Source organism: Octopus bimaculoides, chromosome 18 (genome assembly GCF_046866305.1).
Source record: "Octopus bimaculoides isolate indiv1 chromosome 18, ASM4686630v1, whole genome shotgun sequence".
In the NCBI taxonomy this organism is placed as follows: domain Eukaryota; kingdom Metazoa; phylum Mollusca; class Cephalopoda; order Octopoda; family Octopodidae; genus Octopus; species Octopus bimaculoides.
Window position 1 is genome coordinate 52,522,335 of NC_142945.1, and position 18,167 is coordinate 52,540,501.

General features: G+C 33.0%; 1 protein-coding gene across 2 annotated transcripts in view; it reads left to right on the plus strand.

Annotated features, from left to right (window-relative positions):
• LOC106878091 (diacylglycerol kinase zeta-like) overlaps positions 1–18,167 on the plus strand; it is a 351,530-nt gene that overhangs the window by 219,014 nt on the left and 114,349 nt on the right. For both annotated transcript variants that reach the window (XM_089366299.1, XM_089366298.1), the window contains one exon: positions 5,002–5,034. In XM_089366299.1, coding sequence (XP_089222425.1) covers positions 5,002–5,034 — 33 coding nt within the window. The remainder of the gene's footprint in view (positions 1–5,001; positions 5,035–18,167) is intronic.

Sequence of the window (18,167 nt, forward strand, 5' to 3'; positions counted from 1 at the left end):
GCCAGCATGGCTGATGTCCAGTGACTGAAACTACTAAAAGAATAAATTGATATTTATCAGCTTAAGATTATCTTCGTTTGCACATAGAAATATTTACTAGAACAAAACAGAAACTAAGTGAACTCCTTAATGTAGAACCTGACAGAAAATCAATGAATGCTCCATAGATCACTTCCGATTTTGTTAACTTTCTGCTTCTTGTGTGTTACAATTTCATTTGATAATAATTAACTTGCCAATCGCTTTATTATCTGGCTCCATTTTCCAAATTGACTTGTCAGAAATAGAATATTCCACTTTCATATCCATACTTTCTTGAAGAGAATTCTGCATTTCTATGTGGAATTGGAAATATAAATTTGAAACATTGCTCTGAAATTAATCTTGGGTTTAAGAAAATAAAATATATTTATATTGGGTGTATGTATAATATACATCTATATATGTCATCTTTTGTGTGCCCATGTCTTTGTGTTTGTCTTCATGTATGTATATTGCATGTATATAAATGTGCATGTGTGTGTAAGCCAAAAATTGTCAGCAGGTTCAATCCCAAGCAGTTAAGCTAGTCTTGGATAAAGTACAACCTCACTTTTGCTAACATTCTTACATCTGCTTATTCCTAATTAAGCAAATGAAAGCTAAAACGATATGGTTGTTGGTCATGGACCAATGGAGGATCCTCTATGTGGTCCATTCAACATGTTAGAAATAGCAGCCAAATTTTCCTCAGATCATACATTGTCATCTTTATAAGCAAAAACACAAAATGGGATGCCTAAGATATTAAGCCGTCCATAGTACATTATGATAAGAATAAGCAGGGATGATCACAGCTGAAATATCTTTGATCGTAGGTTTAGCTCAGTCAGGGCTGAATAAGGCAACAGAAACAACATCAATTGATTTTATATAAAAAAATCTTTGAGACATCAAGAATATTCTTTCAATTAACAATGAAAAAATAACTCTCTGAAGTTAGTTGTGATTGACAGTCAATAGAATAACATAACTAAAGAGTTATTCAATATAAATTATCTTTGATCTCAGAGGAACTAAAGCTGGACTTGTTAACAGTATTGATCAGCTGATTTCAGTTTGAAACTGGTCTTTAGAAATTTCTTTTAACAATAAAAGCAATGCTTCTTTTGCAATCAAATCTTGTAGAAAAATCATTCACGAGGGTTTTATGATCTATCATTACAGTGTGCATGTGTGTGAGCATATATATATATATATATGTGTGTGTATGTCTGTGTGTATATATATATTATACTGTGTATTGTAGTCACATATTTTCACCAGATCTATACAGTAACAGGATAATGTATTTCTTTTTGGTTTTTGTTTTGTTTTGTTTTTACATTTGTTTTACATTTTTTTTTTACATTTGTTTTTTACTTGTTCCAATCATTGGACTGCAGCCATACTGAGGCACTTCCTTTGAAAGGCTTACTCGAACAAATGGATGTCAGTATTTATTTTATCAGTTGCTTTTTACCAAACTGGTAAGTTACAGGGATGTAAATAAACCAGCACCAGTTGTCAAACACTGGTGGGGATAAACAAAAAGACAAGACAAGTGCACATTTATACATACATTTATATATATATATATATATATATATATATATATATATATATATATATATATATATATATATATATATTAATATTATCTCAGTTTTAAAAAAACCTTTGATAATGTAAATATGTTAATAGTTACCAGAGGTAGCAAAATTACACTAAAAAACAAGATATCACAGCCGTTTTACAGGTAGAGATACCCAGTTAAAGTGATAGATTACTATATATATATATATATATATATATATATATATCATCATCAAACATGTATATGATGGGATTTTTTCAGTTTCCATCAAAAAGATCAGGTGGTATGAGAGGGGAATATATCTATTTAACCACTTGATATCTGTAGGATTTCAGCCATTCTGCAGCCTTCAACATGACATAATAATTTCAGTCTATAATAATTTATTTTACACACCTGCACAAATAAGCATGCTACACATTGCACAGTAGAATTGCACATTTACAAATCAATGCAGATATAGAAGGTAGCTCTTCAGATCACCAGAACCAATACTTCAACCCTGGTATGGGAGCCAGGTTGACTAGAGAAGCCGTATGTGATCGTCGCAGGATTCTATGAATCCATACATTGCATTACAAATTTTTACACACAAACACATCCAAATAAAAATTCAAGATGGCCAAGGCTGGAATATCTTATATCTTCCAAGTCCAATTGATTATCACTAACCTGGAAATAAACAGCAACAATATTTATAGTTAACAATCTTCCATGTGTCTGGACAATCTGCTAGGCAAGGCAGCAAAATTTCCCTTAAGCCACTTCCTACCATATTAAATAAAGAACACAAAAATGCCTCTGATATACAAGAAACAAAGCATGGTTATGGCTGAAACTTCTTTGATCATAAGTCTACTCAATCCAGACTAGCCTGGGGTTAAACAACAACTGTCTACATAATAGTTTATATAACAGACAAATCCAAAAACGATGTTTTCAGCTAAATAATAATTCTCAAAGTTGCGTGAAGTAATTTGCCAATACATCATTGGTGAAGACAATGTCTATGTATTTAACAAGTTTTCTTTGATATCCCATTGTCTCTGGTTCAGTCTTACTTGATGGCGCCTTAAACAATTGTCTCCTACTTTAGCCATGGGCGAAATCATTCTTTATGAGTGAAATTTGTTGACAGACCAATGGGTATAGTGTTGGTGTGATGAAAAATTTAGGAGGAAAGACAGAATATAAACAAACAGACAAGTGGAGAGCTTATTTATAGGTTTTAATAATACAACAGGTCTAAATATGTAGCAACATGTTCTTTTCGAAATTGTGGAGAAAAATTTGATGAATCTATGTTCCTCAATTGTTACATATTAAAGCTGTTTGTGAAACACGAGCAGGGAAGGAATTCTGGTTGGCTGACATTCAAGGGAAGTCCATGGAGATGGACAAAATCAGGATGATGGTCGGAAAGAAAACTAGTCAGGACTACTTGAGTGAGGGTAGGGAAAAACCAGCCAAATCCAAAGAGTGGAATCTACTATAGAATCAACACAAAATGCAGAAAGAGAGAGAGAAAGACTATTTCACGTCTGTGTTGATGAGTGACTTCATGCTAATAAGCTTTGGTGACCTTTGATGGGGATGCAGTCTAGGATGCTCTTATGTGAAGCAGCAACTCTGTCCTAGATACTGGTGCAGTATTCCATTGCAGGCTTCACCAGAGCATTATAGAATTGGAAGGTGAACCAGCTGAAATATACTGTAGGTTACAACATAAAAGATTAGGTTGATAATTTGAATGTGTTTTATTGCTTTGTTTTGGGGTTGATTTTTAAGGTGATATTAATATTTTCTATAGAAACTAGAAAATTAAATCTTTAATATGATTTAAATTTTTTTTTTTTTTTGTTAACCTTCGATAGAAACTGTTTTTTGTTGTCATAATTTTATGAAATAAATTCTAATTAAAAACGTTTTTTCTTCAATGTAGTGTGCCATCCTTGGGTTAGTAGAGGGTTAGTTCTTGTGAGAAAGAATATTTCCTGCCCCTAAGGAGAAAAGTCAGTCTTTGCAATGTTGAGGCTATGTAGTAAGCTAGGAGAGAACTCCAATAATGGTGAGATCTAGCATTTGCAACAGACTTGATTTAAGGGTCACAGCTGCACGTTTTCCATGTTCAGAGCGTGTGGGGCATAATATTTTCTTGCTATCTGTATAAATTGTGTTTTTGTGCTGGAACAAGACAGCTTAATTCTTTTATGATTATATTTCTTGTGGAATACACTGCATTTGTATTTCAATTAATTTTGAAAATGATGGAGAATTTGAAGGGATTTAGTAAAATAATTTACTTTCTCATTAAGAATCTGCAGTTTGGACATAAATTAAACTCAAGATTGTCACATAAAATTATCACTGAATGTTTTTACACTTTAAACCAGGTGTTATCTGAAGCAGGTTACAATCAAAAGTGTTTTAAACACTTAAAAGTTTTATGTGCAGGAAGATATGATTATCAATTCCTATTTAACTTAAGAAGTCAAGAATTATTTTATTTCCTATCTGTTAGCAATTTAATTAGTTAGGTTTTAAATCTTCAAGAACAAATAAGAAATTGCAGATATATTTATACAGCCACAACTTGAACTTGTACTGGATTTTAAGATGAAGACATGTCATGTGACCAATGAGGAATTTATTTGCTTCAGTTAGTAATCTAGGTTTAAGACCCAGGTTTGGAGAAATATTGGTTTCCAGTTTTACTGCTTCTCTTTTGTCTAATATTATTTGAAAGACAGTTAATTGTTAAAAGAAAATCTATTTTCAGGTTTCTTCTTTCTTTTTTTTTTTTACTTTTCTCTTTCCTTTTTCTTTTCTTCTTTCCTTCTTCTATTCTCCTACCTCAGGCAGGTCTGTTATAACAAGCCATGAGCAGCCTTGATGTTTTTTTTTTTTTTTCCTTGTAGACATCGTGTAGCTTGAGCTATATTGTTCAATGTCTCTTCCAGTTTGTTGTTGTTGGATTTTTTAAGGCTGAAGGGTACTCTTTGCAGGAAATTTAACTGCTAATTTTGGTAGGTCAAATGACAACAACATGATAGTTCCTTCATTTATAAAACTAGGTGACTATGATGGGAAATCTAAGCAAGCTGTTGCATGAAATTCATGTTCTTTTTATACATAAACATTTCATATTTCAGCACTAACACTGCAATAGACATTATGTGTTCTTGCTACATAATATTTAGGTTATGAAATATAACACTGATGCGAGTATATATTATAAACATGTGTGTGCATGCGTGCACGTGCATTGACTCTTCTATATAAAATATAAAATTTCTGTATCAAAATTATACCATTATGATTTTTTTCAGGAAAATAAATTTTACTAATTTATTCATTATATAACATTTTCTCTTTATTGTTTTCAGTCCTTCCAGCAAAGATTCACCTTCCAAAGTAAGGTAAGTGAGATACCTTTCAACTACAGTTAGTAACTATACCATTTTTATCCCCACACTTTTCAACAAAGACAGGGTTGGGTGAGTTCCTCTTTTCTCAAATAAAACTTTGATAGAATGTTACTACATCTTCAAAGGGTTAATGAATGTCTTCACATCCATTTTTCAGTCTTTTCTCGACTTTGGTATAAGAAAAGAGTTTTTTTATTTCATTTTATTTTGTGTCAGTCATTGAACTGCTGCCATGCTGGAGCACCGCCTTAAAGTATTTCAGTCGAACAAATCCACCCACACCCCAGTACTTCTTTTCTGATACTTATTATATTGGTCTCTTTTGCCAAACCACTAAGTTAGAGAGAGATAAACAAACCAGCATCAGTTGTGAAGTGGTTGGATGGCAGGAACAAATAGACACACAGACACATACGCACACATATGCGTGTGTGCGCACGCACACACACACATATTTGTGTAAGAATCCCTATTTAATCTCCATTTCCTTGCAATTTAATTTGCTAAAATAAGAAGAGGAAGAAGAATATTTTCAAATTTTGTCACAAGGCCAGCAATTTTGGGGGACGAGTAAGTTGATTATATAGACCCCAGGGTTCAACTGGTACTCATTTTATCGATCCTGAAAGGATGAAAAGTAAAGTCACCCTTGATGGAATTTGAACTCAGACTCTGAAGTCAGAAGAAAGACTTCCCAGCATTTCTTTCAGTGCAGTAATTATCCTGACTGCGAGCTACTTTCATAATAATCATAATGATTTCAAATTTTGGCACAAGGCCAGCAACTTCATGGGAGGGAGGGAGTCAACTACATCGACCCCAGTGTTCAACTTGTACCTATTTCATCAACCCCAAAAAAGACAAACAGCAAAGTTGACCTTGGCAGAATTTTGAATAATAATGATAAGCAGGAATACCATATTCTGATGTTCTTTTATTCCTTGTTATATTAAATGTTGGAAGTTTTCGGTCTTAATTTAGATATCTCAGAAGTTCTCCTTTCTTGTCACTGGATTTGATACAATTGTCTCCCATTTTATTGATCAAAAGACACAGCAGAGGAAGGCAAGATTTCATCTTGGAATATGATCCATCTTCTTAAGCTTACCATACTTTCCAAATATTTTCAATAGAATTTTAACCAATTTTCAATGTTTGGAAATAAAAACAAAAATTTTCTAAAACAGCCTACAAATTATTACGATTCCTTTAAGATCATATTTCTGTTGTTATCCTCTGCACCAATAACCTCCATCTTTCTTCTAACTCTATGCCACCTTTCTACGATGACAACTCTCTCCATTACTCTCCTCTCACTCCCTCTCCTTCTTCTCTTTCACTTTGCTTCAAAATAACTTGCACTTATTGCAACTGTCACATTGTATGTGTAACTTGACAGCTGAAAAGCATAAACCATTCATTAAGGCTTTGTTTAGTGTTAATAAGGATCGTAAATATCGTTACAGAGAGCTCATAAATTCAATGCTAAAGTCCAGGTTTCATAATGTTTTATTGATGAGGACCAAATTACATTCAGGTTGGGATGTCATTATATTACAGTATGTCGAATTTCTAAACCAACACCTAGGTGAACTGGGTCATGCAGAATTAAGTGTCCTGTTGAGGCACAAAGCAATACAAGAAGCGAATGTGAACTTATATTCCAGATAAATGTTAGCCCAGTATTACAGTAATAATATTTTATCTACTCCAACATTTGTTCTCACCCTCTCTCTCATATATATATATATATATATATATATATATATATATATATATATATATATATATATATATATATATACATTAGTGTGTGTGTGTAGATACATGTGTATATATGTGTGTATATATGTATGTGTGTGTGTGTGTGTATATATATATATGTAATAGAGAAAGGCGGTGGGAGAGAGTTGTTACTTCTGAATAGAAAAGGCTGTTTGATTTATATGGCTCTCTCGGATGTAATATTCTGTATTCTGCTGGATACAAACGTCACATGTCAGAACTTTCTTATTACTGATTTATATTAATTTCATCTGTGCCACATAGTTTGGATTAATATGAAGAAAAAAACAAGGTTATTTCTCTCCTTGTGCTATGATGTCCACTATCAATACACACACACACACATCTTATAAGTGTATATGTGTGTGTGTGTGTGTGTGTGTGTGTGTGTATATATATATATATATATATATATATTACCTTTTCTGATGAGTTGTACTGCACCTCAGCATTATATACAATAAGTTCATTTTTAAGGTATAAAAGTTTATATATCACACACACACACACACACACACAGACACATACACACCCCTATGTCAGGAAGTGACTGTTTGTTAGAGCAGTAAGAACTACAAACTCTAATAAAGGAACTCAATATTATTTAGTAGGAAAGTAAGATCAAATTAGATTTATAAAAATCAGTGTTATCAAGCTCGTTTTGCTCTGGCAGGTATGTTATATTATGTAACAGTGCATTCCTTATAATATAATTTACGGATAACAAATGTAAAATGATGATGACTACATATAGATATATATGTGCATGTGTGTGTGTTTGTATGATTGTTTAATGATATTTATTTACAATACCTTTCTATGAGTATTGCATTATGTTCCTCTTAACTATTTCCCATAAACATTATGTGACAGTATATCATCAACATTGGCTAATACATTTGTGAAATCAGATCTCCGTCACGTCCAAAAAATTTTCAAAATTTTTTTAAGTTTGTATTTTGAATATATTTTGCTGTTTAAATTCAATTACTTCCTGCTAAAGATTCTCAAAGTTTCTTTTTCTTTTTTTTTTTTATTACAAAGAATATTGATTCTGCGTATTATTGTATCAAGACTGTTTAGTTTGTTGCATATAATATCTATATTTAATATATGCATCATCTGGATAGAACTTTTTCCATATAAATATCAATTCTGAAAACATACCTACACTATAATTGTGTTGATGCGAATTTATTTACAATGCCATTCTAAGACTTTGTGAGATTGTGTTCCACTTATTACATATTTTATATAATGAGAACTTTATATGAAACCATATTTGCAATATCGACAAGAACATTTGTGGAAATGGAGCTCCTTCACATCTAAAAGTTTTATATTCTTTAAATTTTGTATATTGAATAATTTTGTTACGTAACCCAAAATAGATGTTACTGAAAATTCTGAAGAGATAAAATCACTCTGTGTGTGTGTGTGTGTGTGTGATGAATATATATTATGCATTCTCACTATTTTCTTTTGTCTCCTCTCAACTACTTCTACCTCCCCCTGTGTAAAGTGGGATAACCATATATCTCTTCTATAGCAAAACACTTGTGCTGCCCTCAATCATACTTTAGCCTTTCAACATCTGGCATAAAACCACCTTTCCCAGAAGAGAGTTATAGAGAGATGAGGATGATGATCATCATCATTTAACGTCCACTTTCCATGCTGGCATGGGTTGGATGGTTTGACTGAGGACTCAGCAACATCTGACAAGACAGAGAACCGTGTTTTGTTCTGTATAAGTGAGTGAGTCCATGTGTATTCAGCCTGCAGGTTCATTAATTAAACTAGAGTTTATCCCTGTCTGATCACAATGTTAACACCAGCTACACATTTTCAGCTGAGTAGAATGTTGGAGCAACAGGAAGTGAAGGACACAATGCACTGTCTGATTCTCAGGAATCAAACTCATGCCCTAAATACTATCAGCTCAGCACTCAAACCATTTAACGATGTACCTCACATAATTATATATATATTTATATATATATATGTGTGTGTGTGTGTGTGTGTGTGTGTGTGTGTGTGTGTGTGTGTGTGTGTATAATTTTGATAAATGCTAGCGCATAACTTTTTCGGCCCTTGAGTCACTCTGTTGCTTCTGTGCCAGTGGGACATAAAAAAGACCATCCAAACATGGCCAGTGCCAGTACCCAGCTGTAGAAACATTGCCAGATCCGATTGGAGCCTGGTGCAGCCTTCTGGCTCTCCAGACCTCAGTCAAAGCGTCCAGCCCATGCCAGCATGGAAAGCAGATGTTAAACGATGATGATGATGATGAGATATATACTCATACATACACACTCATGTTTTGAGTTCTATTTTTACTGTTTGCATCACCAGAGCTATATATATATATATATATATATATATATGCATACATTTGTATGTATATATAGACACACACACATTTATATACACACATGCACATATATATATATATATATATATATATATATATATATATATATATATATATATATATATATACATACACATACACATATATACATCCATGTGTCTACGCACACACACATATATATATTCATAAAACTCCCCCATGTTTGCTTTCAATTATTTTCACCATATCATCCGTTACACGTATTTCATGCTCACACTACAGTTGCTGTTGTTGTTGTTGTTGTTGTTGTTGTTGCTTAGCCCACATTCAATTCTGATCAAGCAGGCCCATGATCAAAGGTACCAGTATAATAAAACAGAAAGAAGAAAAAATAAAATAAAATAAAAATAAAAGCAAATAGAATTTTTTTTAAAAAACCCCACAGTCTTTCCATTTTGTTTATATTCCCTTATTCACTTCACTCGTGTCGATTCTTTTCATCTTCAACAATAACCAACATTATTGTGGTTTCTTTGCCTAACTAATTCTACTTCAATGCTACCACCCACACTTAGCTCCAACCACTTGTAATAATATATCTTTCTCTCCTTATAGTCTTCACTAAGCTACATATAGTAATCCCTGTTTTGTTTTTATTTTTGCTTATTTGTTTTATTTACTTTCTTTTTTTTTGTGAAATTTACCATCCTGTTTTCTGTTTATTACAACCAATTACCCAGCTATAACTCCTCTGTATTGATGTATTAATGGCCTCTCATCCTACTGGATATTCCCACTCTTCCATTAAATTAAGCTTTCTCATTTTAACAGCAAATAAAACACACAAAAAATACATTTTTATACTAAATATTTCAGATATACAATTTATTGTCCTTTTCTATTATTTTCACCAAAGGAAATTTTACTTCATATGTATATACATACATACATACATAGATACATACATATATATATATATATATATATATATATATATATATATATATATATATATATATATATACATACATACATACACATAGGTATGTGTGTATCTATGGCTTAACTTGCTGAAGCTTAGATGTCACTGTCAATAATATTCTTGTTTAAGTATAAGATACATACGCACACACACATATGTATATGTGTGTATATATACTATATCTATCCATATGAATGTATGTATGTGTATGTATATATGCATATGTCTATGTATTTATATGATGTGTGCATGTGTCTGTGTAAGTATATGAAGTAGTTTACTGTTATGGTGCTTTCCAGAAAGAAAAATAAAGAAAAAGAAAATTTCACTCGCTTTTACATTAAAAACATATTAAGCACACTTAGATTTGTCTCGTAGCTTTATTACGTAATTCCCTTCAACAATGGATCATAACAACTTTAGTATTTTGCTCTTTATGTTTCTATAGCTGTTAAGCTTCGAGTCAGTCTTGGTTGAACAGACCATTCCGGCTATGACCATCTAGTCTTTTCTCTCTATCTTCATTCAGTACCTCTATGGCCACATTCACCAATCTGTTCTACTTCCTTTGCACATAGATTCTGAAGAAGATTTGGCTTCTAATTCTAGCATGTTGAGTAACTTTGTGGAGGCTCCTTCACTGGCTGTGTGGTTAAAATGTTCACTTTCAAACTACACGGTTCAGAGTTTATTCCTAGGTGGATGCTGAGAGATGGGTTCTGTACTATAGCTGTGAGTTAGCCAATACTTTGATCATTATCTTCATCATCATTTAGCATCCAGTTTCCATGCTGGCATGGGTTAGATGGTTAAACTGTGACTGGTTAGCCAGAGAGCTGTACCAGGCTCCAATCTGATTTGGCAAGGTTTCTACAGCTGGTTGCCCTTCCTAATGCCAATCACTCCAAGAGTGTAGTGGGTCCCTTTCACGTGTCACCAACACCAGCCACAACTAGGATTTGTGATGTTGTGTGTTTGCGAATACTGGATTAAGCATTGATCAAAATAGGCATGTGCTGTGCTTAGGGTATCTAGAGAAGAGGAGACACCATAGAAATGGCTCATGGCACCAAAGAACTTTCTAAAATAATATTCAAAGTGGCTTTGATGATTGGAAATATAATTTCAAAACATACAAAAGTCTCCATTCATGGAAACCTTGTCATTTGTTTGTAATACCCTACAACAGTATGTGTAGACTTACATGGAAACAAGTGAAGATTGGCAACAGGAAAAGCATCCAGTCGTAGAAAATTCTGCCTCAACTGAATATAATCTGATCTATGCAAGCATCGAAACGCAGGTGTTAAAACTATGATGAAAATGTTGGTAGTGGTGGCAGCAACAATGGCATCTTATAAGAAGGACAGCATCCTTGAATTTTTCTACTGGACTCCTAGGACTGCTGAAAAATTAGGGAAGGAGAAGCCATAATTCATCGATTGATGCTGCTGGAAACAGCAATGTATCAGTGTATTGAACTATTTAACCTTGGTCTAAAGACTTGGTCTGAATATTTCCAACAAAGTAGACTCCACTGTTATGAACAACAGATTAAGTTTGTCTCCTAAAAGTTCACCAGAGCTTTTCCATTTCTTTCTCAAACTAATTTTGACATTAAGAAAGAGAAATCTCTAGTGTCGTTTAATATTTGATTTAACAAATTAAATCCGTCCTCCTCAGAAGTTCTCTGTCTACTTCCAACTTCAGTTTACTTTCTTCTATTTACACAAAGATTTTTTGTCATTGGAATTGGATTATTCTCACCACTACTTTGAGATGATTAGCACTTTACCAAAACCAAATAAATCATTATGGTGTATGGGAATTTTCTATCACCAATTCTTCTGTTGAAGTTTTAATCCTAGCCTCAAGTTGACCAATGTGTTTTTAGTGTAATTATAATGACGGAAACTATGTGGAAGCCTTTTGTAGGCATATATGTCTGTGAATTGGTACATTAAATAAATATATTGTATAATTTACTCAAGCTAAATACACTCTTCCTCGTAATTTTTGTCTTTGGAAATGAAATGAACTCACAATTGGCCCCATCAGAGACATATAACCATCAATTCTTTTGGTTCACAAATACATAATATAAAATTTAGAATAAATAGATGTTTCTTTTTAATTTGAAATCACAAATTAATAATGGATCTGTGAAGCTAGTCATGTAGAAGCTGATCATGTAGAATACAATCAGGTTTACAACTCTAATCTAATTGTTGAATAACAGCTGTGGATGGAAGCACGTCTTACACAGTGTTCTGAAGGAATTGCAGCCTGGCTGGTGCCATTTCTCAGGAAACACTCCACACAACTTCCTTTGATCAGCTATCACTCATCACTCATCACTCATCACTCATCAGCATCAGCAGCAGCAGCAGAAGCAGCAGCATCCTTATTATCCTCATAATAATAATAATAATGATAATAATCCTCATAATCATTAGTATCAGTGTCATCATCATCTTTGTCATGATCATCACAATCATTGTCATCATCACCGTCATCATCATCATAATCAGTTATCATTAATATCAGTCATTATCTTGATCATCATCATTATAGTTGTCACCGTCATCATCATCATCATCATCCTCCTCATGAGGTTGAGTCTGTTCGTATTTACATGACCCTTAATCAGCACAATTTGGTTAGCACTTAGAATTTTCAGCATAATCTCATAGATATTTAAGCTGTCAGAGAATCTTAAAAGGAACCCCTTTCATGCAGGGGTTGAATTTGTGCATCTCTATGGTTCTTTCTCTTTTGACACCAACCAAAAGACTTAACTTTACTGGAGGGCACTGACATAGACATGTTTGGTGCCATTTTGAACATGTCCCAGAAAAAACACACCACAGGAACATTTGGATTCATATAGAAACATTATTTCCCCATTATTGTATTTATATGACTTGATTGATGTAGAAATATAATAATTATTGTTATCATTCTTGTATTTGTTTTGATATCAAAATAGAAAAAAATCAACCTTTTAAAAATTTTAGACACAAGTTTGTGTCACCGAAGCAAAATTTCAAATTTCATTCCTGCATATATGCCTACCTGAGAAAGATTATACCATAAAAGAATGAAGAGTTTGCTTTGTAGGACATTGTGGGGGGAAAAAAGGAAATCCTAGATCGTGGCTGCCCAACATGGTCTAATTCCCATTGGATACCCTCCAAATATATGTTGATCAGTTAACAAATGACAAAAATTAAATAAAAACTGCCACACTCCATAGAAGATGGAGATGAATAGAGAATTAGAGCTGTCACTCATACACATGCACTTGTGTGTGCACGCGTATGCATGTGTGCATTGGCAGATTCTCTACCTCAAATTCTCAGTTCAACTTTGACATTCAACATTATGAGATTGGTGAAATAACTACCAAAGTTGTACCAGAGTTGATGTAATCAGTAAAATCTCTTAAAGGCAGTGCCCCAGCATGGCCACAGTCCACTCACTGAAACCACTAAAAGAATAAAAGAAAATAAATGAAGAATAAAGTAGCAAGTCTGAAGAACGGTTTGTAAACTTTTTGCAGCACATAGACAAATAAATGTACAAGAATTTCTGACAGCAGAAATTATGGTGGAGGTGGTCGTGGTGGTGGTGGTGTTGGTGTCAGAATGGTAACAGTTGTGATGAAGAGATAAGAGATTGTTCAATCAATCATCCATGCAACAGATAGCAATTTTTAATGAAATAAAAATCTCCTCCTCGTTCTTAATGGTAGTTTGTTGGTGGGAAACAGTAATTAATAAATGATATAAAAAAAAATTTGTTTTCTTTGCATTGTGTGTTAGCAAATATTGTTAAACAAATATTGTCTGAAAGTAGATACTAGCTCCAAACCACCACTCACTGTCATAGCACATATACACTAAGGTAAATGAAAAGTATTAAGAAAATTCAAATTATTTATAATGTTGATTATGTTTTTCCAGGTTTTTTTTCGTTTATCTTTTTTTCTTTTTTTTTTTAATTCCTTCTTCATCCCATTTTCAAGAACAAAACTTCTGTTTTCTGCTACAGAAGTTCTTCAGTAAATTTGTCTTTTATATATATATATATATAACTAGTGGGCAGAAATGTTGCTATCAAAATATTGACAGAGATCTTTATAAGAAATCTTAATAAGATATATATATATGTATGTGTATGTATGTGTATATATATATATATATATATATATATATATATATATATATATATATAGGTGAATGAAGAATAAGGCAGAATGCTAAACTGGAAGCTTATTTTAATAAAGATTTCTAACCGGCTTTCATTGCGAAGCAAATTTTCAAGAAGAGAATGAAAATGTTTTTTACAAAGAAGTACAAAATGAAGAAAATAATATATAAAAAAATAAATATACCAATACATTATATTGTCTTTGAGTGTGGTGTCAAAACAGGAAGTGTGTGTAAGGGGAGGCAAATGTTTTTAGTTGGAGTTATGAACTCTTTTTCAACAGGAAGTTTATGTCTGTCTCCCCTTACACACACTTCCTGTTTTGACACCACACTTCCTGCTTAACACAAACTTTTAGCCCTTTTTTTAAACCTAACACAACTCTCAATTCTCATGCATCCTTATTTTTCCAACCATTATATACATGGATTACCATTGAACTTCAAAAGCTCAAAGACAATATAATGTATTGGTTTAGTTATTTTTTTATATATTATTTTCTTCATTTGGTACTTCTTTGTAAAAAACATTTTCATTCTCCCTCTTCTTGAAAATTTGCTTCGCAATGAAAGCCGGTTAGAAATCTTTATTAAAATAAGCTTCCAGTTTAGCTTTCTGCCTTATTCTTCATTTTCCTATTATTTCTCCATGTGCGGTTAACACAACCCCACTATTTACTGACTTATATATATATATATATATATATATATATATATATATATATATATATATATCTATGCCTTTGTAATTTAGCATACAAAAATATTTTGATCTCCGAACAGTCTTACTGCATTGTCGTTGTTGCTGTTGTTGTTGATAATATTATGATTATTATTAAAAATTCAGGCCTTGTGTCAATAGTAGAAAGGATTATCATTATTATTATTATTATTAGTCAAAACTAAAAGAAGAGTGCCATTTGTTATCTTGGGAACAATATTTTGACATCTCGCGTGTCTTCAACTGGTTCAAAAAATAAATTTGTCAATCTACTTCATTTTGGTTGATATAGAAAGGATTGAGGTAACTCCTCCTGAAGATATAGAGTCAAAATTAAAAGAAGAATGCCATTTGTTATCTTGTGAACAATGAAGTAGATTGACAAATTTAATTTTTTAACCAGTTGCAGACACGCGAGATGTTGAAATATTGTTCACAAGATAACAAATGGCACTCTTCTTTTAATTTTGACTCTATATCTTCAGGAGGAGTTACCTCAATCCTTTCTATATTATTATTATTATTATTATTATTATTATTATTATTATTATTATTATTATTAAGGCGGTGGACTGGCAGAATCGTTAGCACACCAGGTGAAATGCTTAGCGGTATTTCGTCTGCCGTTATGTTCTGAGTTCAAATTACACTGAGGTTGACTTTGCTTTTCATCCTTTCGGGGTCGATAAATTTAGTACCAGTGAAATACTGGGGTCGATGTAATCAACTTAATTCCTTCCCCAAAATTTGAGGCCTTGTGTTTCCAGTAGAAAGTATTATTATTGTTATTATTATTATTATTATTATTATTATCATCATTATTATTATTGACCTGTCAGAATTGTTAGTACGCCATACAAAAATGCTTAGTGGTATTTCATCCATCTGTGTGTTCTGAGTTCAAATTCTGTCGAGGTTGACTTTGCCTTTCGTCCTTTCGGGGTCAATAAAATAAATTCCAGTTAAGCACTGGGGGATCGATGTAATCAATTTACCCGCTCCTCTGAAGCTGCTTGTCTTGTGCCAAAATTTGAAATCATTATTATTATTATTATTATTATTATTATTATTATTATTATTATTATTATTATTATTATCATTAGTGGTGGTGGTGGCGGCCACCGCCGTCGTCGTCTGAGGCATAAGTAAGCCCTGATTTGGTAAACCTCTGACCAAAAACATTTCAACTGCATTCATCCAGTCATTTTAAATGTGTGTAGGAGAACATTATCAGATGTGTCCTTCGTTTGTACCAGATGCTAAGCTGTTACTCAATATAGATTTGGTTGCTATTTCTTGTCAGTTTATTGATTATGTACAGGTTCGCTCATATATATGACATATCCTGCATTTATTGTGCTAGTAATTATAGCTTAGTTGGTGTCAATGATTAGATTTCTTGTGTTATCTGGGAGTTTGTCTCTGGATATCTGCAACACAACTGCGATTTAATAATTTATGACTTGTTATATTGGATTTGATATGTGATACCAACATACACAAACAGGTTGTCTTTGACCCTGCTTGACTACATTCAAGCCTCAAGGAGTTAAACTTGATATAGTGTTTATATTGCATAGGTACAGGAATGGCTGTTTTTGTTAAGGAGCTTGCTTGCTTCTTAGCTATGTAGTTTTAGGTTCACTTCCACAGCATGGCATCTTGAACAAGTGTCTTCTATGATAGCACTGGGGCCAACCTTTTCAGTGGATTTGATAAAGGGAAACAGAAAGCCCTTCATTTATATGTGTATGTGTGTACATACATACATGTACACATATACATACACACACACACACACACTATATATATATATATGTGTGTGTGTGTGTGTGTGTGTGTATTTGTGTGTATGGTATTGGTTTTTGCATCTTCTTGAGCAAACTTTTTACCACACAGTGTTCTATTTTTGTTGTTGTTGTTGTTTAAAATATTAAGGTTTTGTTTTCAGAGTAGCTTGACTATTTTTTCTAACAAGTTGACCAAAAAAACAAAAAGGCACATAACGGACATCTTTGTATTCCAGGTGGAAGGTCGTTAACTCATGACCATAATCAACCTATGATTATCGTTAGCTCATGCAAGACCATTAGATCAAAGTTTTGAAAAAGGAAAGGCGTTCCTACTTCATAGTATCAATCAAAACAGACAATAAATAGGCATCACTACCAACATCATCATCATCACCACCACCATCATCATCATCATCATTATCATCGTCATGTGTTCAAGAAAGGTAATATTTTCCCCATGGCCAGATGTGTCTTTGTGAATATTGAAAGCAAACAACACCACTTATCTGACAGTGGCACTCACATACAACTATCATACAATATCAAAACAAGTAAACATTAACATACATACACACACATACATAGAGACATATTGTATGTGCGTGCACACGCACACACCTCATGGGCTACTTTCAGTTTCCATTTACGAAGTTCATTCGCGAAGAATTGGTCATCCTGAATCTATAGTAGAAGACGTTTGCCCAAGATACCCAGCAGTGGGACAGAACCTGAAACTTTGTGGTTGCAAAGCATACTTCTTTATTTCATATATATTGGCCATTAAGGCCTTACAAAAAGAGGACAAACATAAAGAAGCTTCGGGCTGGACACAGACATTAATGAGATGAAGGTGATAACAAAAAGGATGAAATGGAAATGGGAGGGGGCACCGGCGCCCACCGACCGATAACCCCTCGTAAACACTGTTCTCTTTTACAATATAAAAATTCAGTATAAAGATTCAATTATAAAAATTCAAAACTTCAATTTAAAAGCATGCTTCTTACCACACAGCCACGTCTGTGCTTGTTGTGAAAGTAAACATTGAAAAGAAGTCTAGTCATATTTTTTCACAATGGTCAAACTGAGGATACTTGTCTTCGATACAGCAAAATAAACACTAACTTTTACATTCTAATGACTTTCCCTTTCTTTGCAGATTACTTTATCCCGCAGTAGTTAAATTTGTATTGATTTTTACCCTTCTAAAAGTGTTTAGATCAGCCTCATATCAGACACAGCAGGGTTAATTTCAATTATTGAGTCTAACTAAAAGTAC